General features: G+C 40.9%; 1 protein-coding gene across 3 annotated transcripts in view; it reads left to right on the top strand.

Moving 5' to 3' along the window:
• plppr5b (phospholipid phosphatase related 5b) overlaps nt 1-27,923 on the top strand; it is a 160,710-nt gene that overhangs the window by 32,994 nt on the left and 99,793 nt on the right. The window contains exon 3 of one of the 3 annotated variants that reach the window (XM_038723401.1): nt 19,672-19,860. In XM_038723401.1, the coding sequence (XP_038579329.1) occupies nt 19,672-19,860 (189 nt within the window). Of the gene's footprint in view, nt 1-19,429; nt 19,861-27,923 lie in introns of those variants that run through there. The other 2 variants (XM_038723417.1, XM_038723409.1) reach the window with 2 other exon arrangements.

Raw genomic sequence — 27,923 nt, 5'->3', positions numbered from 1 at the left:
CAGTTATTCCTGTATTCTCTTTACAGAATGTTATATCATGACATCCTGAATCTAAATCTTTTCTAACCCTGAGGTGCCAGTAGATTACTATCCAGGTTATGTACACATGTTCAGACAGGAAGACAAAAAGAAAGTCATTTTAGCTGAACATTTTAATGTAATACCAGCATAAGCAACTAAATACACATAAGCAGGGGTGGAAATGAACTTTTTGGCTCACCTGCCAATAGGACTAATACATGAAAAAATCCACCGGCCAAAATAATAAATTGCCTTTTTGTGTCACATATAGGCCTACATTTGTTTTAATTGTGATAATAACGTATTATGTCAAATACAAAATTGAAGAAGAGGCCAGAGTCAAATTTGAAGCAAAATTATATTATTGCTGTTCAATGTACTTAAAGGGATACTATGCGATTCTGCAGAGAGTTTGTTGATAAACAAACTCATGAACCCGCATTGCCATGGTAACCAGTCCTACTCTGCTGAAATATAGCAGAATCCACAGTGTCTGCTGTCCGAGAGCAAGTTAGCCTCAATAAGAGGGCATGTTTTAGCACCACAGTAGAAGGTGTGACAACAAGCCTGACAATATTTAAATATGTATTGAAGCAAAATACTTTTCTAAGCCTAAATCTAAGATACGGAGTCTAGTTTATTTATAGGATTATCGAGAGGAACTTCAATAGTTACAATTAGTGAAGAAACATCATCAAACAATATATGTAACCTCACAAACGCAGCATCCAAAACTCAACAGAGTAAAAAAATAGAGTTATTTGAAATAGTTTGTACAAAAATACAGTGACTGAATAGAGTTGGGAAACACAGGAGCCACGTAATGTTTATCTCCAGAGCCAAAGTCAAAGCTAACTTTGGGGCTGACCTCCTTCACTCTTTATTCAACAGTTGGCAGCAACACACAGGGGCTCCTCTTCACCAGCCACTGTAACTTCTACTGTACATTTACTGCTGAACAAGCCTTACTGTTGACCCGTTTCTCTCTATTCACCGGGGCTCTGTTTCACACCGGTTCACACACGTGCTCCGTCTATTTCTCCTCTACTGCACACATACTGACCGCAGCGGCTAAGTTAACAAAGCTAACCAGGATCATCACAAACATGACAACAGACAGTAATACAGTTTACGTGGAACAGCAAAGCTAACTTTAAGCTGATGATACACAGAGCAACTTTTAGAGCAATCATGCAGGGCAACGTTGGCGTCAATGTTAATGAGTAAAGATTACTACCGTAATCCCCTTCCCCCACCCGCCGCTATCCATTCAAAACATTGTCGGACTTGCCACTAGCAAGATTGCCCAGCAACATTGCTCAAAAAGTTGCCCCGTGTATCATCAGCTTTATTCACCCGTCCAGCAGAAACAGAGCAATCTCAGCATCGGTTTTCATTCCTTTCTAAACTCGTAGATTTATCCAGCATTGAAACCCCTCACAAATGTTAACACAGGTCTTCCCCCCGCCTGGTCATATAACTTGTCTCACAATTCCTCAGATCTTTCCCTCTGGCTGTTTCTCAGTCATCTTCACAGCTAAAGTCCCGTAAGAAGTCCAGCATGTTCGAACATACCGCTGTTTGTTTACATTCTCTCTCCCACTGCTTCGAGAGAGCCACCGCCACTTGCTGCTCGTTCCGAGCAGCTTTGTTTGTGCTCAGTTTACAGACCCAGGAGCTGTGTAGGAAAACCAGATTTTTTTTCAGAGCACACAAAAAACAGAGAGCTACCTACCCATGAGGAAATATTCGCCAAATTTAACAAAAAGTGTATTGGATAAGAATCGAGGTACCCCTTTAAGGGGGCTTTCACACCTACCTCGTTTGGTCCGGACTTTTAAGTTTGATATGAACCAAAATTGCAGGTGAAACCTCCTCTGGATCACGGTCCAGACCAAACAGACGAAATTTGGTCAGACGAACAGAATGGTAGTTATGCAGGTAGTCTCGGGCTGGATAAAACTGAACCATGGTTCGATTCATTTCTAGTGTGAAAGCATTTTTTGGATGGTTTGGACTTTCAGACCATTTACAGGAAGTTCGGCGGTTACCGTGTAAACAAACTAATGCACGGAGAAATGCACGGAAATGAGGACACAATTATAAATCTCCCGTGACAGCTCATCTTTTGATACAGACGGCCATTATGGAAGCAAACTGCCACTCGCGTCTTTGGTCTCTCCTCAAACAGAAATGCAGAAGGATTGCTTGCTGTCTTCTCCTCCTTTCCTGCCCGGCGGTGAAGATATAATGTTTGCACAATGAGAATGTTTATTTAGAGAATTTGAATGAGCCTCGAGTAGGCTATAGGCTACTTGATGCTGCAGGAAGTAATGCCATAATAATAATAATACAGTGGCAACGTTATTAAATGCTCATCCCTCATTTATTCATTTTTTAAAAGGCCAACCGCGGAACTGTTTACAAACCAATCAATGACAAGTATAGGGAGACGCAGCCCACATAGATGATGACGGCAGGTCTGTCATGTAAATGCAGTGTGAAACCAAACCAAAACTCACCAAATGTATCAAAATTTGTTCAGGACTTTCAGGTGTGAAAGCCCCCTAAGACACAACAGTAAATTGTTTTCTAAATTTACAAGATGCTTATTAATCATTCAACCTAACCTCCTCATCAGACTGCTCTCTTTCTACAATCACCCTGTTTGCATGGTCCAGGAAGTCCAGCCTCCTGGTTTTGACAGTTCTGACAAATCTGACAGAGCGGGGTCCGATTTGATCCGCCTCTGAGTCGGGTTCGGCTTTATCCCTCAACTGTATGTCCAGTATTAATGACCAAAAGCAGAATACTGGCGGAGATTCTTTCTGTGTTTAAGCGGGATCTTTGTATAAAAGTGGCTACACTCTCCCCTCTTTCCCTCCGGACTCCTATTCCCAATGCCAACCCCCTTACAAATCTATGCCAATCAAACACAAGTAACATGAAAGGAACATAAACAACAACCAATGAATGCACCTAATCCGTGTGTTACACGATTTTAGATCCCTGGGTACAGCGGGGACAAATTTAAGTGCGATGCACAACAAAGAGGAACTCCAGTCTGCTGTTAGTTACCATCAAATAGATATTATATGGCAATATCACGCTAAATACATTTACCCGCCAAAAAGAAAATCTACCCACATTTGGCGCTTTGCGGGTGTTAATTTCCAGCCCTGCCCATAAGTAAATAGAAATAAATAATAAGGTATAAAACCTAATAAAACTTTTCAGGATTACGACAGTTACCTTATAATTCCCCATGGGGAAATTTACTCGACTCATCTTTTATGATTTTAGGAGCAGTGGGCAGCAGCAGAGCTGCACTTTGGGACCAGGCCCAGCTCTGAGGCCTGTGCCCTGTTCAAGGGCCCATTAAGCAGCATCCTGATGTTACATTTATTTATGTAACATCAGGATCAAACATCATTATCATTTATGATGTTTCTCTATTCAAATTCAAATTCAAATCAGCTTTATTGCCATGAATGTATAAATACAATATTGCCAAAGCTACATATAAATTACATAAGAACAATTAATTTCATACATTTCATTAAATAAGTCAATAAAACTGTAAAAGTTGTGTTTGTGTGTTAACAAAAAAATAAATAATAATAATAAAAAATGTAAAAATTCCGTGAAAATAAATATTAATATTAATATTTAATAAAAGTAAATAAATAAAAACAGTGAGTGTGTGTGAGAGAGAGAAAATTAAAATAATATATTAAATTAAAATAAATAAATGAAACAGTAACAAGTGTGTCTTATTATATTCTATTAAAAATGAAAATAAAGTAAATAGCTAAAAAGCTAAAACATTTGTGTATATTAATAGACAAAAAAAAAAAAAAAAATTTAAACTAAACAATTACTAAAATATCATAATATATACTAAAATATATAATAATTTGAAAATTAGTAAAATTATCTGAGTTTCCACTGGTTGTCCTCAGTTCGTGGCATGAAGAGATATATTTTGCACCAATTATTTGACATTTGGGCATTTCTCCCAGGAAATAGGGGAGTTTCTGTGTCTGATATAAATTCAAATTCAGGGTATATTTGGGAAATGTTTGCTAAGTTTTTTTGTCTGTGTTTTAAATTTAGGGCATGAGGTTAGAAATGGATGGTTATGGATACTTGCTAATTGTTAAATAGGGGTGTGCGATATTACGATATTAGATCGTGAACAATTAAAATGTCTCCACGATCTGCCTTTTCAAAGAGATCATTAGTATCGTGCTACAGTGCACAATCTATCAGTTTAGTTCTGTGGCTACATAAGCTGCAGCTGCTCTGTCAACATTGCCTCGCTGCCTGCATCCTCCGCGGTCTACAAAGGCTACACTGTAACTGTTGGGCCTCATAAAATTAAAATTAAATTTCCGCGTGTACCCCGGCTGCTCTGCCTCAACTCTCTGTTTACAGAGTTTGCTGAAAAACAGAAAGTGTTACTTGTTGCTAAAGAAACTGCTAACCGCAACTAACTAGCTGCTATATATAATTAGCTCAGTTAGCCTAGTTAGTTGCTTGCGGGTGAGCTCGGAGCACCTGGGGAGTTTGTTAGTGTTTAATGTTACACCTCTACTTAAGCACTGGAGGTTTTCAGGCCAGGATAACATCAGCGAACGGTGCCGGATTGGGCAACAGAACCGGAGCCAAGCGAGCGGGCAACAAAACCGCACTCAGCTGGGAACAAACAGAGACCCACAGGGTATACAGTACTGAGGTGATTTACAGAGTTTCTTGATGAACAGATACATTTACCTTTTGAGAAAACGCAAAGTTAACTGTATCTGTCTGTATCTGTGGCTACTTTGCTTGGTTAGCCATGCTGCTAGCTGTTCCATTAGCTGAGTCAGCCCCTGGGGGGCTAAGAGCCAAGATTTTTTAAAGATATTTTTAGTTAAACCTTTTAATTGTACTTTTATCAGAACGGCCAGGTGACATCAGCATGCACACAGTCACGTGCTTTCAGTCACCATCCGTGACCGAAAGCACGGACCGAAACCGGAAGGAGCTGGTGATGCTCTTAGAAGGTGAACGCAGAAACTTCCTGTGTTCGGGGATGACGGTACATGAAAGTACGCGTTATTCAGGTCAATGGAGGTGAGCCAGTCTCCCTGATGCACACACTCCAGCAGCTGCTTTACTGTCAACATGCAAAAAGCCGAGGAGGAGAGCACAGTCTCCACAAGACGCGGCCACCGGGGGAGGCGAGCGGGTGTCCTCCTGTGTGTGCTGGGAGGGACCACATGAGGCAGCATAGTCGCCCTCCTGGGTCCACTGCCATACCGCATCCCTGGTGGGGGGAGGGAGGCAGAGGCAGACACAGTCGCCGGGGGGTCCATACGAGGTGGGGCAGCCACACCCGGAACACACCCAGAACAGATTTTCACCATTATTGCAGGACCCTGGATCTCCGTCTGATGACCTGGATAACATCCCATCCTCACACAGAAGGGTAAGGACTGAGAGTAAATCAGAAAGTAAAAGGCTGCAGGGAAAGCTAACGACTGGGCCTCAAACTCTGATTGTGGGTGACTCTGCTGTTAACAATGTAAGAAGCATGTTCAGTAAGAACACCAAAATACTCTGCTTTCCGAAGGATACGGTGTCTGACTTGGCAGAAAGAATCCTGCATATCGTGGCTGAACATCCTACTGTGAAAAACATCATACTGCACATCGGGGCCAATGATGTTGTGAAGCAACAGACTGAAGTGTTGAAAGAGGACTTTAATAATCCGTTGAATACAGTCAGCTCTTTGAATGCCAAGGTGTTTATCAGTGGCCCTATACCGCCAATCCAAAGAAAAGCTGACTGATGGCATTGAACACGTGGCTCTCAACGGCATGTACTGTCCATTCAGTGCATTTCATCGAAAACTTTTACTTTCTGTGGGACCGCAGACATCTTTTTAAGGCAGATGGACTTTGCCTTAACAAGTCAGGAGTAAAATTGTTCAGCTCCAACCTGTTTTACTTTCTGCGTCACTCATGTGTTCCCTCTGCCAAGGACAAGAGACAAGAGGAATCAAAACAAGAAGAAGACATAACACAACATGCCAGAAACCTTGAAGGAGAGCCACCCCAACCCCCACTGGAAGAGAGCTCTGATCATGGGAGACATCTGAGCCAAGAGGAAGAGTCTTCACCTCTCTCACTGAAAACCAACAGTGAGGATTCACTTCTTGTCTGACGTCATCACCAAAAACACTAATAATGCACATGCCCTGTTTACTACTGTCAACAGGCTAACCAACCCTCTTGTGTCTGTAGCCTCTGACCTTCTATCTACCAGGGCCTGCAATGAATTTGCCTCCTTCTTCACAGACAAAATTTGATAATAATTAGACAAGCAATCAGTGCCTCCATGCCAGTAACAGGATATGTCTTGTCCCTGTGTCCACTTAAAAACAATTCATATAGCACGAGACAATTTGATTCTATTAACCATAAAAACCTGGAGGACATAATACAACATCTGAAATCCTCCTCATGCTGCCTTGATATTCTGCCAACATGTTTTTCAAAAATGCCTCTAAATGCATGGCCTCAGATCTACTACAAATTGTCAACATGTCTCTCCTCTCAGGTTTTTTCCCACAGGCCCTGAAAACTGCAGTCATTAAGCCACTCTGAAAAAAGAGCAATCTGGACAGTTCACTAATGAGCATTTACAGGCCCATATCAAATCTCCCATTTTTATGTAAAATCATTGAAAAAGATGTTTTTAAACAGCTTAGTTTTTCGACCACACCACAACACTGAGACGCCTCTTGTCCATTTAAACACTGACTGTGGCAGAATTTCAATCTTATTATTATTGGATCTCAGTGCTGCATTTGACTTGGTCGACCACAACATATTACTAGACAGACTTGAAAACTGGGTTGGACTTTCTGGCACAGTACTAAACTGGTTTGAATCCTACTTAAAGGACAGGGACTACTTTGTGTCTATAGGTAATCACACATCTGAGCTGACAAAAATGACGTGGAGTACCCCAAAGGCTCCATTCTGGGGCCTCTTTTGTTTAACATTTACATGCTTCCACTGGCTCAGATTATGAAAAACAACAAAATATGTTACCATAATTATGCAGATGACACACAGATTTACATAACCATTTCACCAGGGGGCTATGATCCCATATGGGTGCTGAGTAACTGTATTGAGCAAGTCAACGGTTGGAAGTGCCAAAATTTTCTCCAATTAAACAAATATAAAACTGAAGTTATTGTTTTTGGAGCCAGGGAGGAACGATTGAAAGTCAGCGCTCGACTTCAATCTGTAATGTTAAGAACCACAAATCAAGCCAGAAATCTTGGTGTAGTCATAGACTCAGACCTGAATTTGAGGAGCCACATTAAGACAATTACAAAGTCAGCCTACTATCACCTGAAGAATATATCACGAATTAAAGGACTTATGTCTCAGCAAGACCTGGAAAAACTTATCCATGCATTTATCTTCAGTCGACTCCACTACTGTAACAGTGTCCTTACAGGGCTCCCTAAGAAATCCATCAGACATCTGCAGCTGATTCAGAACGCTGCTGCTCAAGTCCTCACTAAGACCAAAAAGGTGGATCACATCACTCCAGTTCTGAGGTCTTTACATTGGCTTCCTGTATGTCAAAGAATTGATTTCAAAATCCTGCTGTTAGTTTATAAAGCACTGAATGGTTTAGGGCCAAAATACATTTCTGATCTTCTGCTTCGTTACGAACCATCCAGACCTCTCAGGTCGTCTGGGGCAGGTTTGCTTTCTGTCCCCAGAGTCAAATCTAAACAAGGAGAGGCAGCGTTCAGTTATTATGCTCCGTATATCTGGAACAAACTCCCAGATAACCGCAGGTCTGTTGAAACTGTCTTCTTTTAAATTAAGACTGAAGACTTTTCTTTTTACCATACATTTTAATTAAATATTTAAGATTTTTCTTTTTACCACTGTCTTTAATTAGTAGATTGATAACTTACACTGCACTGTAACTTTTACTGTCCTGTTTTCTTTTTCTTTGTTTTTAGCTTTTTACCATTGCTTTTAATTAAATATTTACATGGTGAGAAATGAGTATGTAATTGAGTGAAAAGATAGTGAGAGTGAGATTGAACAGAGTGAAGGAAGTGGTCTTAAATCTCGCGCCCGAGTGATTTGCAGGAACCTCTGTCCACCTGTAAACGTGCAGGTGGGAGAGTATAACTGGATCAAAGTGGCCTGCGGACAGACATGTCCTGGTTGAGAGAATAGATTAAGTGTACTTCTCTGTTTATTCTCTTCTCAAAATAATTGTAACTCAATTATTTGCTCAAACCCTCAGCCTGTTTAACCTTGATTGTACACTGCACTGTAACTTTTATTATATTTTAATGTGTATTTTTTCAATTTCCCTATGTTGTTTTTAAACTTTTTTATATTTCCCTGTTTCTTTTATGTTTTATGTAAAGCACTTTGAATTACCTTGTTGAAATGTGCTATACAAATAAACTGGCCTTGCCTTGCCTCACATGACACAGGCTGCCTTCTGTGAACCAAGGGGGATGTGAAACCGTGATTATGCACGAGCTTGCAGCCGGACACTGCCGGGGGAACGTGCGTAATGTGAACAGCATCACACACTAAAACTATCTGTACAGGGTGTGTATGTGTTCTGTCCACACGAAGCGAAATGTCCGCTGTCGTGGGCTCATACACAGTTTCTGTGGGGAGGGGTGTGTGAAGGGACCTCTGAGACTGTACTGCTTGTTGCTTTGAGCTTCAAGCTGCATATTAGCCACTTGGCTAACGGCAGCTGGCTCACACAGTGTGGGAAATGTGTACTTGGTGTGGCAGGTTCGACTGAGACAGGCACAGACAGCATTTGTTCAACAACTTCCACAAAAAGAGCAACAAGATTTCACACAGCTTTTTTTTTACCCATAGCTTACCAGTGGTCCGCTCTGAGCAACGAGGGTCAGCCAGCAACAATGAAACTGGTTGCTAGATGGCATTAGTCACAGCTAATGTGGTGCAACGTGGACACGTGGTCTCCCTGGTCGGCTGATCCAGGGTATGCTACACGTTAGCTTACCGTTACCTACCTGTTAGCTCAACGTTAGCCTGACAGTAGCATCCTTGTAGCTTAATGATCGCTTGCCTCGCCGCGGCAACATAGCAACGTCGAGTCCGGCATCACCGGACATTGGAACAGGGGAAGCGGGGAGCCGCTTGGGGACTCCTGCTCATCCGATAGCAACAGGTGAAGGGTTTCGACAACAGAGTTGGTGAACCACCATGTCATCTCGTCCTCACCGGCAAAATGATCCGCCCGGCTCTGCTTCTCTTCGGGGGAGAGAAGGTCACAGAACAAGCAGCGAGGCCTCCGCCGGCGTGCTACGAGGTACACCCAGTATAGGTGATGGAGGTCCCCCCGCAAGACAAAGCCCATGTCACGGAACCCGCACACCCCGTACTGATGTAGCGGCGTCCTGCCCCACTCGGGCCGACTTGCTAGAAGACATCGCTCTTCTTTTCCGACAGGAAATCTTCTGCTCTTTAGACAGCTAAGTGCTGAAGAAAAATGGGAGCCGAAGGCCAGGTCTCACCGTTGTATATATACAAGGTGCGTTGTACCTAGCTTTGAGCTCATCCTTGCTTTGTAGCTCAATTATTTCATGCTGTAGGTTGTCAGGTACATCAGATAGTAAATGGCATAGCAAATATATTCAGTTACTTTTGTCTACTTTTCATGTCCTGAAACCTCTTGCCAAATGCCTGAAGCAGCTTTACACACTCACCAGCATATTCAGATGTCGTAGCAGGCTTTTGCTCTTGCAGAGTAGGAAAGTGCACAGTGTTACCCTTTTCCAGTTGCAATTGCCACAGCTTTAATTTAGCTTCAAATGATTTTACGTTTGAAAGCAGAGAGCTGAGAAGCAGGTTAGGACCTTGGACCTTGACATTTAGCTCTGACAGGTACTTGGTTATGTCCACCATATAGGCCAAATCACACAGCCACTTTCCATCACTGAGTTCCACAACAGGTTTTCCCCTAATCTCCATGAATTGTTTTACTTCTTCCCTCAATTTGTAAAACTGTGCGAGCATATCTGCGCAACTCAGCCATCGCACCTCACAATGGTAAACCAGATCTCCGTACTCTGACTCAAGATAACCTCACCTTTGGTAGTACAATGCATGGATTGCAAGGACAGAAATTCCTCCCTTGTATCAAACTACCCATGCACAAAAATGGCTAGTTGGGTGGTATTTGTTATGTCTGTTGTTTCATCGCAGGCCAGAGAGAAAAACTGGAATTTTTTTGCTGCGTCCTTCAGTGTTGTTTCAATGTCTTGTGCCATATCATAAATTTGTTCTCCAACAGTTCTTCGAGACAAGCAGCATTCTGGAACAGTAGCAATGAGGCTCTTTCACAAACTCTCCTTCTGAATGAGGTTTCAGCTTCTTAGCTCAATACAAAACTTGCCTGCATAACATTGTCTTTGTCAGAATGCGGTCTTGTGAAAACTGCTTGTTGGGCACCCAAAATCCGCTGAAGAGCGTTTACTTTATCCAAGTGCAGTTGTCCTTGCAACTCATCCAGTTTAGCATGTTTCGAGGTGTAATGCGCTCGAGATTTCATCACTGCAAGAGCGTCACCACAAACTAGGCACACTGACTTGCCTTTCACTTCAACAAAAAAATAATCGTTTGTCCATTTTTCTTGAAAAGCGCAACATTCCGCATCTACTTTTCTTTTCACGTCTACGTGCTTGTTGCGTTGACCTTGACTGTGACCTGGACATGGCATACAGTCAGAAGGGAATTTGACTGCTTGCTGTCTAGAGATTTTTTTGTATTTCTGAGTTGTTGTTTAAGTAAAGACTTTATTAGTCTATTAGAGAACAGTCCTGTAGTGTCCCACCGTGTTCTAGAAGCAAAGAACAGACAGAAGAGGACATTTACCTGTTCTTTCAGTCCTTTTCAGCTTGTCTGACGACATCCTTTGAGTCAGAATGTCTGGATTTTCTGCAAGAAAAGAACATGTCTCCTATACAGTTCATAAGATTTAATGGGGAAAGTCAACAAAATTTTGATTTTGAATTTTTTTGATATTTAGAAACATAGTTGATAAATCAATAAACAACAGATTAATTAATTTGTTGCAGTGCTACCAACTTCATACCATCTGACTGCTGAATGAAGCCCTGCATCACTTTGACTGACTTGTGACTCCTGTACTGCTCCCACTTTTGAAGACAAAGAAATAGTTTTGATAGATCACACACTCACATCATTCTGTTAATATTGAATTCATTTCGTATTTTTAAAATACTCAGTTGCAAATAAAATGAGAAACACTGTTATAAACTGGTATTATCAGAAAATCTTTCATACTCACTTTCAAAGCCTAAATCAATTTCATCAAGTGATTTGCCTTTGTAGACCTCGGTTCCAAGTTCTGTTGCCATGAGCAGTTTGCTCTTCTTTGCGAGCTTAAGAGTGTTCTCTGTTAGCCTGTAATATTCACGATGACCACGAATATCAAGTCCCATGAATTTAGCAAGTTGGTCGAACTCATTTTCTTTCAGGTTCATCATCTGACTCAGTGTAGCTACATGTTTCTTCATTTTGTGTTTCAGGTGTTCTTGCCCCAGTTGCAGCTGCATACTTCCTCAAACAGTCTGAACAGCCTGTCCCTGTAGGTCGTCTGAGGGCTTTTTACTGCCTCGCCTTGCTGTCTTCGGTTGAAAAGTATGATTTGTGAAAGAAGGCACTCACTTAGAGTCTTATATGCTTTGGGGTTATATCCTTCTAAGAGTTTCTCTTTTGCCACCTCCTCTGTGTATTTCAGAACTTTATTAATTTTCATCACATCTTCTGTGAGTGAAATCATGTATTTTTTGTTCCACTTGTCCTCTTCTAAGTTTGTTCGAGCACGGCGTGACACGAAGAGGTCCCACTCTGCAGTTACCAAGCCCAAGAAGCTCCTTACTCTGGCAGCAGCCACTTCGTCTTCAGCCTTTGCATGTTGCCCAGTCACGTCACATGCTGCCTTCAGTGAATGTCCTATTTTTAAAGCAAGAGACAGTGTGTCGTACTTGTACTTAGACTTGGTGATACCGTATGTTTTCTTTGCTGCCTCCACCGCTAAACGACACTTAGGTGGCACCAAGATATCTTGTAATATCCTCACTTTGTGGTCAAGGGACTTGGCAGCAAGTACAAATCTACCCAACTCCCTCATCTTCTGACCGACATGACCATCTTTTGCTCTATCACTGCCGTGTTTTTCCAGAAGACTATCACCAAATTCACATTTAAGTGGACTATCACCAAATTCACATTCAAGCAGTACAGTCTCAGAGGTCTCATTTAAGTGGGTCATTTTTCACTTCAAGCGAAACCTTATCACTTAACATTCTTCTAACAATGTTTGAGCACCACTGCAATGGTGACTCCAGAGTCGACACTAGGGAGCTTCCTGGGCACGATCATCTCCTAGGAACTCCAGTGGTCCAACAAAGTCTAGCAAAGGATGTTCCTGTTGCAGCTAAAGATGTTTAACCTGCCAAAGACAATAATGGTGCACTTCTACACCGCCATCACCAGTACGCTGCCTTTGCCAAGGACAACTGCAGCGTATCATTCTCTCAGCAGAGAAAGTGATTGGCTGCAATCTACCAACCCCCCAGGACCTGTACGCTTCTAGGACTCTGAGGAGAGCGGGAAAGTTTGTGACGGGCCCCTCCCACCCCGGACACAAACTGTTTCAGAAATTTCCGTCTGGCAGGAGGCTGCGGTCCATCAGGACCACCACAAGAACAGTTTCTTCCCACCAGCAGCTGGCCTCATCAATAATGCCCGAGACCCCCAATGTCACTGATTCTCACGCGCCCCTAAACCCTTCAATCTAGTGGACTCTAGTGGACTAGTTTTGGTTTTATCTGTCGATGTTCTGAGAAAAAGCCTTGAGATGTGGGCCTCTACAATACAGTGAAGGGAAAAGGAAATGTATCTGCAATGCACAACTTGAACCCCAAAACCGATTCACGGGCAGAGAGAGTCAGTGTGGGGTTTCGCCCAAGCTTATTTCAAGCCCCCCCAGACGGTACCTAGATGAGACATGAAAGCTGTGCCCTGATTGAATAGGAAGGGATGACGGGATGAAGGGAGCAGGGATGATGGGATGAGTGGAGCAGGGAAGAGGGGATGAAGGCATAAGGGAAGACAGGATGAGTGGATGTGTGTAGGGATGAATGGATGAAGGGAAGGTCGTCCCCTGAGACACTTGATGGCTGCCTGGAACTTAACGTTACCCTGTTTTGAATGGATTGATGTCTGAATCAGGTGAGTTGTTAGTTTGGATCTCTGGATACATGATTGTGATTGTGCTGTTAACCGTGTGCTGTTGAGCATGGATCGTTGTCTGTCTTGCATCGAGCGATCTGAAACAAGCGTGCTGTTAAGCGTGTGCTGTTGAGCGTAGATCGGAGGGGGTAGGGATGGGGGTGGCGGGTGGGGGTAAGGACAGACCAGTTGTAAATGAAGGAGAAAGTTGAGGATCGACGACTCGCATATTGAGGCCCATTGAGTTGTGAGCGGCTCTTGAATTGCTGCATTGGCTGCTTGGAGATAAAGAGGAGCAGAAGCCATATTGCTGTAAACGGCGGAAGGAAGGGTAGAGGAAGGGATGATGGGATGAAAGGATGTATGTGCACGGGAGGTGAGTGCAGCCTGCGAACACCCGAGTAACACGGAGGGAGCAGGCACATGGGGAAATACAACCTGTTTCCCGCCAGGGGGAGCTGGAGATGCGAGCTGTGGCCGTCGAGGCCCTGTGACGACATGCGTGATGCCACTGGGCAGGGCCGACCCTGGCGGAGAAGATGAAGCGCACGAGGCTTGGTGTTTGTCGTTGGACGAGTATTGCTGGAAGCTGTGTTGCGGTTGGAGGGAATGCCTTTCCCTCTGAAGAATCGCTGGAGGCGGGCGACAGTCCAGTCTTTAATGTCGGGCTCATGAATTTCATGAGTTGCAAAGTGTCCTCTCCACTTCTTTCCTGCAGTATTCATGAAATATCAGAGCCCTTCTTTAATGACAGTGTCTTTTTTTCACATTCTATCATTTTTGTTCTAATATCTCAAATTAAATTTGGTTCTTGCTTGGCTTAGACAGTGATTTCTCTAGGATTTTTAAACTTTTACTCAACCAGCTTGCCTTGCTTAAATAATGACTCATAAGGTACAATCATTTGTATTTCTAGTGGGCATAAGGATCATAAGCATGTTATGCATGTGTTAGTTTATTATTATTATAGCCTCATAGTGGTCAGAAATTAATGGGGATGTCTTGATAAAGTTTTATGCCTCCAATCTTGATCTGTTGATAATGATTCAAAGTCTGATCCGATACATATTTACATCGTAGCATAAGTTATACAGTTTTGATTAAACATAAAGATATCTGCCACATTGGAATAATAGGTGTAGCCGACTGACTTTTGTACACCATATTTGTCACAAGCTACTAAAGCTAAACACTGATGATCCTGGTTTGGGCCAAAACTATTAAACTGATCAGCTTAAATAATTAAAATGAAATGAATTGAAGTTTAAGTGGAGAGTCACATCTCCTTAAGTTGATGAGAGGCGATCAGCTGATTCTTTTAGTAGAGAAGACTCATCAGTCTCAGCAAATAAAAAACAACAACAATTATTTCTTGGGTCTGTAGATATATATAACATGTTTAGTGTGTGTATATGTATAATTGTTTAGGCCTATATGGCTTTATTTATATTTTTTACTTTACCCTATTATAATATAAATGTAATTATCTGTTATGTTCTATGTTTATAGCATTTAGGGACTACACACTTTAATTTCGTTGTACAACCTGCCATTGTATAATGATACTCGTATATGATACTCGTATATGTCAAACATCAGCTGCTTGAATAAAAAACAAGCACACAAAAGACACCATCGACCTTTACTTTAATTACTTTCATACATTTCATTAAATTAGTAAATAAAACATTAAAACAGTGTTTGTGTGTGTTAATAAAAAACTGATACATCAGTGCATGTGTGTGTGTGTGCGTGTAGCCTAATCAGTGCCTTAGCAGCAGAGCAGTGCCTGTGGGACTCCTCATAGGCTGAGCAGGACTGGGACAGATGGACATATAGGTCTGCAGAGAACTCAACTGTGTTCATAGATTCACCACTGCAGCCTCCTTTCTGCATGGATGATCCTGTGTGTTTGTGTAACAAATAACACACACACTGTATATGTGTGTCGACATTTTGACATCTGTGTGTGCAAACAGTATGTCTGGGATTTCTACTATTCACCTTTTAGTCAATGTATGTGAGTCTATTCACACATATTCTATCATTCACATGTGAAAATGTACATTTCACATGTGCTTACATATGGTAATGCAAGACTAAGATTACCATACGTCCAGGATACGTAATTTTTTTTTTTTTTTATGGAACTTTGCAGTTATAGAAATGAAAAAAGTTGCCCTAAATTTCCTGGAAACAATTAGCATTTTCATGAGTGCAAGTGTCACAGGTTGCAAATGTATCTTTGGCCAATGTCCCTAAAACAACTGCAGCTGAATTTAAAGCTCTGTTCAAGTGCTAATCAGCAAATGTTAGCATGCTAACATGCTGAAGTAAAATGGTAAACTTGATTAACTTTATTCCAAGAAGTGCTTGAAGTCGCTCCATCTGTGAGTTTAAGAAGAAGTAGACCTCTATAGAACAGAATGGTATGATATTTTGTTGAATAGGATAAGTGAATATTAACTAAGCTGAGTCTGTGCTTGTACTGGCTGATGATCCAGCATCTCCTCTTGTTTCCTTTTATATGTTATAATATATATATATATAAAATATAGGGCTGGGCACGTTAATGCATTATTATCGCGTTAATGCCTTAATTAAGTAATTGCAACAATTGTTTTATCCCACGTTAACGCAGTATTTTAAAAATTATTATTATTTTCAAAGTCTGTTGATCACTGGCTCTGAATACACACACAGTCAAACCATGGGTCACAGGAAGGGTGGGATGTAGATCAGCCTGCAAGCAGTGGAAGGAGGCTTCGGCAAACTACTTGGATGCAGCGTGTGGGAGAAGAGGACAAGCGCTCCACAAGTAAATGACAGGCACTCTATTGAGAGTAACTATGGAAACAGCTTCTGTGCGCCACACAGCTGTAACCTATTTAACTTAAGTTAAAATTATAGGCTACATAACTTTACCTTATAGGCCTACATCTAGTTTTGCGGGGATGCTCTGCCATGCAAATTCCCTCCTGTTAATCGCAAGAAAATCATGCGATTAGAAATTTTAATCGTTGCCCAGCACTAATAAAATACTATTTATACTCTGGCTTGGCTGAATATTTGATGGTTATTACGCTCAGGATGCCCAGTTAATCAACATTTTAAATTCAGTAGTCAACTGTCAACCCATTGCTTTCCATCTTTCATTTCTCCAAAGTTGTAACTAAACCTTGGCTGATCCGCACAGAGGTTGCTGATGAAATAGCTGATCATTTAGTGCATGCTCATAACACATGTTCACGGACGATGCATTTATCTTTGCAAATTTCTTGTGTCTTTTCTCAGTGATTACAATAATTATCTAAGAAGAAAATGCAACTATTCAATGATTTTTTAGGAAGATATGTAGTTATATTGATTATCATATCATCTGTTTTCCACTCAGTCTGGTGAATCCACTTGAATGCCCCCCAAAACTACGCTAATTGCTGAACTTGGTATCCCCCACCCCTACAATAACCTCACACCCCACCTTAAACGCCCTTTAGATGCGGTGCATGCATGACTATAGCTTGTAGGCCATTTAAACTGTAACATTAGAGCTCTATACTGCCTTTTATAATGCATTTCAGACTCTCAGCGTGTCTCTGCATGGTGGCGTGCATTCACAGTGAACGTGCGCCGCGAGGAGAGCCGTCAGACCCTGTTACATTCTGAAAAATAAATAAATCAACAGTTCTAATTTTACTGGATGTGTGATGTGTAGATGTGTAGGAGGGTGGCTGTCATACACCCATATTCTGCTGAAGTGCGAGCATACAGCTTGTGTGATGATGCAACTATTTGTAAGGAGGATTTGCATTTTGCTTAAGAAATTAGCTGTTTGTTTTGGTGATAACTCTCACTCCCTCCGTGCTGTTTGCTCATTGGCTAGACTAGTTAGTGTCTTATTTTTGTTTCAGAGCTGGAGCTTTTTGCTTAAGGAAAAATATTAGCTCCAGGGAGGGTCACACCCCAGCGCCATCATACTTGTGTCCTGAACATCAAGGTTTATTGTTAATTATACAACCATGTCAGACTGATACCACTGGATTCATAATGTATACAGGCTGTAATTAACCACTTTCTGATGACATTATTATGTAGGAAAAACATTGAACATGAAGCGAGCAGCATATACTGTAGATTAGGCCTGGTTAGTATTGAAATGGGGAGGGATGACAGAGTGACACAGTAATCGCAACCATAACTCAGAGCTGTCAGCATGTACCCACCTGACTCCATGCACCCTCGGCATCTGTACCTCCATCTTCATCCGTCTCTCCATCTTCATCCATCTCTCTGTCTCCTCTGACATCCTTCACTTATGGGTTTCAGCATGTCAGTGGAGCAGATAAATAGGTTTCTGGTGTTGGAGAAAGAGACGGAGAGGGTGTGGAAAATGAAAGAGGATGAGGCTTCAATGATCCATGTGGGGAAATGGGGTCACTGCAGCAAATAGAGGGGAAATAAATAAAGAAAAAAGATAATATAAATAACCACAGAGCCAGCAGTGGGTATTTAACATAACACAAGCATTCCAGCATGACAGGAAGTGGAAATGTATGAAGAGTTATGACAAAAGAAGGTAAGCACAGTGAGACAGAAAAGTACCTTTTGGAAGTATGGCAAAAAGTCAACATAAAAATGTAATGGATGCATTTGAATAAGGCTCACTAGACATTCGAGGGGTTTGCAGGGTGCATGGATAATGGTCTCTGGCACTTACCTGAAAGTCTGGCAGGGAACATTATACACAACACTTAGAGTTGTTGATTTTACTTTCCACACACAGTACATATGTAGAAAATGTAAGCTATTTGGATTACATACAGAGCCATTCAGAATGATTGATACAGTACAAGAGGCTTAATAATGTGACAAAACATTAGGGATGGCAGTTGACATGAGCTATTATTTTGTGAAGCTACTAATCCTGAGGTCAAGAATGAACTTTCATTCATATATGATGTGTAGGATTTTAAAAACTATCCAGCAAAATACTGTCTCAAGTAAGGCAGTTGTACTACTTTTATCGGATGGCTTATCTCTCCGAAGGAAACCTCAGTCCTCGGTCACAAATGCCTACACAAACCTTGGGGGGAAAATCATTCAGTGTTATCCAGCATTAAAATTGTGTCTTTGGGTGTGATTGCCGGAAACAACACCACAAAATAATAAGTCTGTCCTTAAAACAGTGGTTATCACTGTCACCTTACAGAAAGAAAGTTCTGGGTTCGAACCTGCCAGGCTGATTTCAGTTTCAATGTACTTGTATTTTAAGACAGACATGAAAAATGTGAACCTGTCCTTTTACACAGCTGAAGAGAATGATCATACAGGGAGCTGTCTATCACTTAAATTACAGAACAGCCCCTTATTGCATCCCTTTCTGTGTTTCCCTGTTTGCTTGTATGTGATTTCCTGTGCAGGATTAGCGGACTCTGCCAGTAGCAATGGCAACTATTACATAGAGAGATAATAATGATGATGTAAATAGATTTAATGGCCATTGCAGAAAAAAATGCAGCCTGTGAAACATGGGTTATAAGGATTATAATGTTAGGTATTTTTACAGCGTGGTATTTGCTACTTATGTAAAGAATCTGAACACCTCAATGCCCACAAGCAATAACTTGCTACATGTTACAGTGGCACACCATAGAAACCCTTTCTCCACCTCAGTCAATTTGTTACTTAAATCCAAAGCACATATTATATTTATTAGCTCTCTCCCTCCCCCTCTCTCCATCTCTCTGTTCTTTCTTTCTTTTTTCTCCTTTCCTTCTCCCCCTTCTGCTTTTCTCCTGTCTGTTCCTGATTTGGTTAAACATGGCAATGCATTTCGTGGTTCTGTTCAATTTACACCCACACAAACGCACACAAACACACACATGCACAAGATGGAGGGAGCTGTCAATCCTTCTATTGCCCACATGTCACTCTAATCTGTATCTCTCTTTCTCTCACACACAGAGAGAAAGAGAGATACGGAGAGAGAGAGACTCCTCATCTCTTACATACACACCCTCACACACACTCCCTCCCTCTTTCTTTCTTTCTCTCTTGCTCTCACTCTCTCACACACAGTCTGCAGTCTCAGCAGCAGCGAGCAGAGGGCGAGCTGAGCCTCCACCACGATTAGAGAGCGGCTCATCGCGTGCAGCCGAGCCGTTATGAGCCGGTCAGCGGGAGTCGGTACTGCCGGGGAGGAGGAGGAGGCTGGGTAGGAGAGAGAGCGGGAGAGAGAGAGAGAAAAGACACGTTTGTTCTAATTAAATGTCTTTCGCTCTCCGTTTGCATCATGCTGTATTTCCAGCTGGTGATCATGGCCGGGACCATCATGCTGGCCTACTACTTCGAGTACACCGACACCTTCACTGTGCACGTGCAGGGGTTTTTCTGCTACGACACCACCTACACCAAACCCTACCTGGGACCCGAGGACAACAGCGCCGTCCCGCCCGTCCTGCTGTACGCCGTGGTGGCCGGGCTGCCCACACTGATGGTGAGTACAAACTTCACCAGCAGACTTCACCCATCAGACCTGCAGGTTCACTGATGGTCAGTGAACACACTGAAGATCACTAGCCTAAGCAATCAAACATCCTTTATCTGTAGATGCTTTCAAATAGAAGCCACATCCATTCTGGTTTTGTGTCATCTCTGGACTATCATCATATGATTACTACATCAGATTAATCAAGTAGTCAACCAGCAATTTGATGCTGATTTGAAACTGATGTATGTATAATGTATAATTATTTAGGCCATTTGTCAATTAAAAACACCCAACTCTAAACTGTAAACTGAACAGCTTTGGGGTCTGGACTGTTGGCTGGACAAAATAAGACACTTATACACATTTTTTTGACATTGTATATAACAATTAATCTGAAAAACAAAAGCCTAACAAAAAAAACTGATAATGAGAATATTTGTTAGTCTCTACTCTAGATTATTTGTATTAATAAAAGCAAAACGATCCCACAAAAAAACAATTTTTGTTTCAGGGGGCAGCTCCCATGTCTATTACTGCTGACCTTTGCTTCACCAAATTTTAAATGTCATATTCATCATACATCAAATGTGAAACCTGCCTGGTCAATCTGATTAATCATTAGCTGTCATTTCAAAATGAATGTTAAGCTCATTCTGATTTTGTTTTTTCATGCATCTTCTTACTACTGATATTGGCCTGATCTTTGATCCATGATATAAAGTCAGACACGACCATTTAAATTTAAAATGGTATACACGCTGCCTTCTCCTAACTCACACAAGATCAAATGTGAAACCCACCTGTTTATTTGTATTGATTTCATTTGATTTGATTGGAAGTCTGAAGAGGTCAGAACTTCAGCTACACTTACTTGTCAGACCATCACGTTTCAGCTTGTGGCCTGCATCAGGGTCATCACAAATCACATTACAGAAACCATTTCACTAAGAGAGGTATGAAGCAAAAACATTTAATAAGTTTTTAAAAATTAGCCAACATGCATTGTTCTTCTTTATACTAATAAGTGTTGCTGCTGTTTGATGCTGGCAAGATAGTGTACAGTGGGTTTAACAGGACTTTTTCAAAACAATGAGCTAAAGGAGGCTCATCTTTCAGAGTTTACATATCCATGCCTTTTGATCCAGTTAATAAATAAATATGGATTACTGCAGCTTTAAGACACAGTTTCCTCTTAGATTACAGCTGACCTTTGCCTGATCTTAGGTCCATGATAAAATTCTCAAAATTACAAGATCACATTTAAAATGGCCATGTCATAGCTCAGTCGAAAGGATCAAATGTGATAGCTACCTATGTATCTGGATTGATTCAGCAATTATTTGATCAGCCTCTTGAGTTATTAAGGAATATTGAATGCTCCCTGATGTGATTATTTTACATAAAGCACCTGCATATATTTTCATGGCTTTTGCCAGATCTTTGTTTAGACATAAATAATAATAATAATCACAACATAAAAGGATCCGACTTAATGTCGACTGCAGAGACCTCCTCACCGTAATAACTCCCTGGCCCCTGAATGAATGGTGCTTGTGCTATGTTTCACTTTCCTTTCATTAGCTCTGCCAATTACAACCTGATTGTGGAAAGGGTTTCTAAAACGCAGCCAACGGGGCAGCAGTGCATGTTGAATTTTAAGCAGTGATTCCCGCTGCAGTAGCTGGTGTGAAGCTGACGGTGCAGGCCGAGCGTTTCCACACAGTAACCCTGCTCTGGCTACATGTAGGACTGTCTGTCCACCTCTGTGTCTGTTTCAGTTGCTCGCATGCCTACCTGTCTACTACCACACACCCACACTCACACACACACACACACACACACACACACACACACACACACACACACACACACACACACACATTACTGTGAATAACTGAAGACAACCCAGTCATCCTGGCATAGCGTACAACACACAGTTGTGTGCCCTTGGAGTTTCTCTTGTGATCGGTGTTTATTACACTGATGTCATTAAGTCTGGATCTTTTCATTCAGACAGACGGGGTCTAACATGTAGTGTGCTGCTTCAGTACAACATGGGCATGGATGTGGACCAAGCTTGGGAGACTGTATGGTATAGAAGACTCAGCATACTGACTTTTATTTTTAATTGGATTCCTGTCTGAATGAAGTGGTGGCGTAATGCCATGCATCATTTTGTCTGCTTTTTTAAAATTTATTCTTTGTGCTGTGCCCTTGTAAGTTATCTTATTTGACTATCATTATCTACATTAAGAACAGGTCGTATGATCTACAACACACTACACCACCTTACTTATTCTAGCTTAAAAGAAAAACATTTCATTAACCTACCTCAGCCTACCTAACCTCAATTACTTTGTGGTGAGCCCTTGTCTCTTCAGGTTTATAGTATTTTACCAGCTTTTATGACCACATTGCTTCCCTTTTGTAATAGTAAAACACTTGTATAATGTCTGCTGTGGCTCTGGAGAAGCTTGTCAAATCTGAGAAGACATGTCGGGGCTCTCTAAGCTTGGCCTTGAAGACTAAACACTTTGTACAGAAGAGCCTGCATTACAAGCTACAAGCTAGGTGGACATTTAACCTTTAAGGTCTTGGGTGCACGGACTGCATAGGTACTGTATCTCCAAGTGTGCCTGCTACTTTGGTTAATGTACGTGCAGAAGCGCAAAGTACATAAGGGCTGGGTGAATTGGTATATAAATTGGAGGGTGCTGTGATTAATAGATACACTCAGCCAATCACATCACTGGTCTCATCTGTCTGAAACAGCTCTGCCAGTCACAAGGACTGCAATAGCTTAACAAATGGAAAGATGCCCCTTCAGGAAATCACAATGTCCTCTCAAATCTGCAGCCACAGGCAGTTAGTGTGGGTTTTATTTAATGTGCACCACGATGACAGAAATAAATAGTTAAATACTGTATGTAATATTGATGAAGACGTTTATATTTTTATATGACCGCATCAATCCGATGCTGTCACTCAGGGTGTTTGACACTGCATTGTTTAATGACGCTCAGCCAGGGAGACAGTATCAGCAGTACAGAGTATGAATGCAGTGTAATACCAAATCAGGAGATTGCCTCTTGATCTACAATATTTATCCCTTTGCTATCCTATAGACTCTACAATATATTCCATACAATGCCATTCTTTGCTGGCCTAAATATGTATAGCCATCCTACATGAAGCTAGAATCAAACGCATTATCAAAGTCATGTTAGGATCTGGAGGGCACATGTGTTGCATTTCAGCAGAGACAGTCAGTCTGTAAACAGCTAAGATTGAAGACGTACCCCAAACACACCATATCTCCAAGGTAACAGCCATTCCTATCAACATAGCTGTCTTAGCTGAGACAAAAGGAGACAGTGCAAGAACAGAGTCCATTCTACTTTTAGATCTGCCAGTGACCCTGAGGGTGACGTGTTTTAATTCCACTGTGTGTTTGTTTTTGAATTTCCTGTTTTCATTTGTGTTTACCCTTTCTCTGTATTTGATTATGTTTTTGTCTTGTAACTTATTAATCCATTCTCTGCTTCCTGTTTTATTGTGATATTTTCCTCTCCTCTTGTCTCTAGTCTCATTGCATCGCGTGCACTTCAAACACTGAAATACAGACACTGAAAACACTGAAATACATGCACATTGATAATGTGCACATACACACTGAAAATGTTCACACCCCACCAACTTCCCACAGAGCGGGATACAGGCTACATGTGTGTGGGTATCTGAGTGTGTGTGTAAAGTAATTTCAGTGGACCTCAAAGCCTCCTCAAAAATACGTTTGCCTGCCATTGCTATTGTCCACACCGTGTTGCTGCCTGATCTTTATAGGTGTGCTATTTTGCCACCCTCCTGAAAAACGTGTCAAAGTGCAGATAGAAACCACATAGAAACTTCCTGTCCCAACTTTCAAAATAAAATCATGGCGATCATTATAAAACAGGGATTTGTGTGTGAGAGATGTGCCTTGTAGTGACAGATTGTCTATCTAGGCAACCATATGCACAATTAATCATGCGTTCACAGATTTTGGAACAATATTTAGTTCAACATGCCTAAAGCGATATTTATTTATTGGAGAGAGATTTATTGCACGTCATTTCGTTAGTGCTCATCACCATGATTTATTTGACACACTTCATTCCTTTGTCTGCTTTTTCAGGAAACCTACAATACTTTATTTTATGATCATCAATATGCAATGATTGGCTGATCTTAGAAATATGATCTCATAATACATGGATTTTGACCATGGATTTTTTACATGTGCCATGTGTATTTTACACACATAAACTGAGATACCCACACACAAGTAGCCTATTTCCAACTCTGTGTGCTGTTGGTGGGGTGTGAACATTTTCAGTGTTTACGTTTTCAGCATGTGTTTGTGTCTACATATACCTCTCCTGCGCCTGAGTGTTTGGAGTTATTTTAGGAATTTCTGTTTTTACATTACATTTTACATTTAATCATTTAGCTGGTGCTTTTTTTAAAGTGACATACCATTGCTGTACATGTCAGAAGGTCGCACACCTCAGGAGCAAGTAGGGGTTAAGTGTCTTGCTCAGGGACACATTGATGGGTGTGTCACAGTGGGGAATTGAACCCTGGTCTTATCCTCTGTACCATCGCCACCCCCCAATATGAAGTGTAGACTGAGCAGTCTGTGTGTTTGCTTTCAAAATCCACGTGACACACCTGATTGACCTGTTTGAAAATGATGTCTGTGCCCAGAGATTTGTCTTTGCTCCACAGCAGCAGCTGTCATCGTTGGTCTGGTCAGCTCTTATATTAACGAGCAGGATCGCATCTAGATTTGATGAATGATAATTGCTGGTAACATATCAGTTCAGTTTTAGTATAGGTTTGCTCACTGGACCCGTGAGGGTAAAAACAACCACACGTGTAAACTTGATTTAACCCCTTGATGCCTGAATTGAAATGAAAATTTAAAATTATTTCTGTTTTCATTTACTTTCAGGTTGATGTTAAATTAAGTGGTAATTGTTAATTTCTCTATAGAACATAGAAAAGATATAAATTCAGGTAGGTATGATGCAAATTAGCAACAACAGGCATAAACGAGAAACCAGTGCTTGCAAAAGGTTTTGCCACAGGCATTTGGGGAATACAAACGCTATCTCAGTTGCAGTCTGAAAGGAAGAGGTGTGATCTGAAATATTTGGAGTAACATGGTTTATTTGTTCAGGGCACATAGGATGGATCAGTTTATGGTGTTACTGATTATATTAAAACTCTTCCAAACCACAAGATATTCTTCCAAACTTCAAATATTTATAAACATGATTGGAATTAACAAAACGGAAAACTCTTTTGACACAGCTGCATGACTCCAAGTGATTTTACTGTTAAACTTGGAGTCTGTGTGTAAAGGTTTCCAGTATAATGTTTAGTGAAACACTGATCCTGTTGCTGTGCCATCCCTGTGTAAAACCATGCACAGTTTCTCTCTCAAATCAGAGACCGTAGATGAAACACATATCAATCAGGCTGCTGTGTGATGTGTATATGTGTCTGTTCAACTGCACGGAAAAGAGCTGACATTATACAAGTTGTTGTAGGAAACTCAGTCATTAAACAGAATGTCAGTATTGACATATGTATGGAACTCCAGGTCACTGGACAGAAAACTCGCTGTTGTCTTGTTAATAGCAAGACTCTTCCTCAGTCACATTAAAAATTGTATTTTGATATGCATATCATCCTGCAGTAGATTAAAAAAGTGAAAGAGGCCCACCTTCACGTAAATGAAAGGTGTTTTGTGATTTGTGATTCCCCTGCGTTTGCTTTGTCATAAGAGGGGGTATGAGCAGATTTTAACCCAAAAGCAATGTCATGTCAAAATGAGCACTAAAATTGCACTGAGCAACCAAATAAACATAAACACAGCCTCAGCTGAGCCCCTCTTCCCACTTCATCGCACAGGTACAGGCCCAAAGAAAATTGCATTAAAACTGCTTTGCCCCCGCACTGACTTTGTGCCTGGAGGAGAACTGAGCCCTATATGTTAAATGTTCTTAGTAACTACTGGCTAGATTTAAACCAGTTATTAACGTAAACAGGTTGCCCCATTTAAAGCTAAGGAATGTCTAAGCTGGTAAAGATTGTAGTGATGTTTAAATAGGTCACTACTGACCTCATGTGGTCTGCCCATGTTGTCGTTTGTTTCATTTCCCGTTTTGTCTCTTAACTTACAATTGCTCTTGCTAACTATCCTGAATGCTAGTCAAAAGTCTTGGTCATGATCGGTTCATGCAGCCTACAAAATATTTCTCAGAGTTGGGATGTTTTAGTCATGTCACCCGACACCACCACAGAAATCAGATTCAAAAGAGCATCTTTGGAGAAAAGTTACATACAGTGGTAATTATCTTACAACTGTATCTCTGGTGAAAAATGTTATAAGCTCTGATGCTAACGTATCAGTATGAAGAAGCAGGTAAAGTTATGAAGTTATTTAATTATTTACATTATAAACAAACTGTCACTAAACCAGGTGATTCTTACTTTGTTGGTCTGTAGTCTGATTTATCAACAGTAATCAAAACACATCTTCTTCCATTCAACTATGTAATACATTTTATAGATACTGTAATTTGGAATATATAATATGACACTGTTGCACATGTCATGCTGTAAAACTCTACTGTGTCTAATAGTGTAACTAACTATGGGAGACTCCATTGTGACTGTGTGTTGGATGAAGATTTATTGTGCAAACGCACATTTTGAACAGCCACTCAGACAACTTCTGTTATGATGTTATATTGTTATAAAAACACAAATAACAACACATTCTGACCAATCACCATATTATAACAGTAACATGACCAGCTGATCTAAGAGCTGTGTGGGAGAACTGATCTAATTAACGTGGAAGAAAGTATCATTTTCCTCCTGGCTTTATTTACATCAGTATACATGGCGATATGTGTGTGTTTCAAATTAAAGAATATTCATGTTGTTTAGAATGAGTGAGAAATGAACAATTCCACTACCATGTTGACCATATTCCATATATTCTTATTAACGGGTCAGATATAGTTGTCAGAACTGGTAGACAAGTTAATTTGGTTAGTTGCGTCAGTCAACAGCTCCATCGGCAATCCATTTATATAAATATTTAGTGAGCCATACGTCTCCATTTAGTACGAACTTTCATAAACCAATGCTATATTGTATTGATATTTTACAGTATAAATGTTTAGTCATTATGTTGGGATAAGATAATATCATGGAGACATTTCTTTAAAATTTTAAAAAGTTGTATGTGACCATAACTTCTAGGAGATGTTATTTGGAAAGCAGCAAGTAGTACTCATTTATGTCCCTGCCCAGATAGAACCGTCTGGCCTGGGGATTGAACAAATAAACTTATGATTAAAACAGTCAACCTACAGTACTGCTCACAGTTTAAGATGCAACTAAATAGTGCTCACCTCCAGTTTACTTTATTCTTGCAAATTGCAAGATGTATTATTGTCCTATTGTTCATAATAACTGCTTCCAGGATATTCTGAGTAACTAAATAATGTAGAAACAAACACATCCACAAATCCCTAATTACCTCAATCATCCAGCATGTGAGTGATGTAAAAGACAAGAGGGTGCCCATATAGTTTCTAAGCTCCACTGTGTGAAGACAAAACATGTTTGAAGACTGAAGTGTGTTACAGTTCATTAGGTTAAACTGTTGTCGGTAAACTATATTATATAATAATAATAATAACAATTACTATTATGCCACAAAGATGGATGTGCATCTGCACAGCAGAGAGTTTGGCAGAAAGCCTCAGCCTGCAGCATCTAGCCATCTGAAAACTCACCTGTGACAAGGTTTAAAAAACACAACTAATCACAGTGTACAGTGCATTCCTAGCCCTAATCATTATTGTCATTTGCTTCATTTTGCTTATAATAGTTTACCTCATACAAGAAGCATTTGTATGAACAGACGTGTTCTGTGGCAATTAGGAGTGATTTCAGAGAATATGTTGCATTCACCAATTTTCTCCTATTTTGAGTTTCTAACCTTT

This window comes from Micropterus salmoides, unplaced genomic scaffold (genome assembly GCF_014851395.1).
Source record: "Micropterus salmoides isolate LMB-PRFRI ecotype aquatic unplaced genomic scaffold, ASM1485139v1 Ms_hic_scaffold_1, whole genome shotgun sequence".
In the NCBI taxonomy this organism is placed as follows: Eukaryota; Metazoa; Chordata; class Actinopteri; order Centrarchiformes; family Centrarchidae; genus Micropterus; species Micropterus salmoides.
This window is presented reverse-complemented; position numbering and strand designations above follow the sequence as displayed.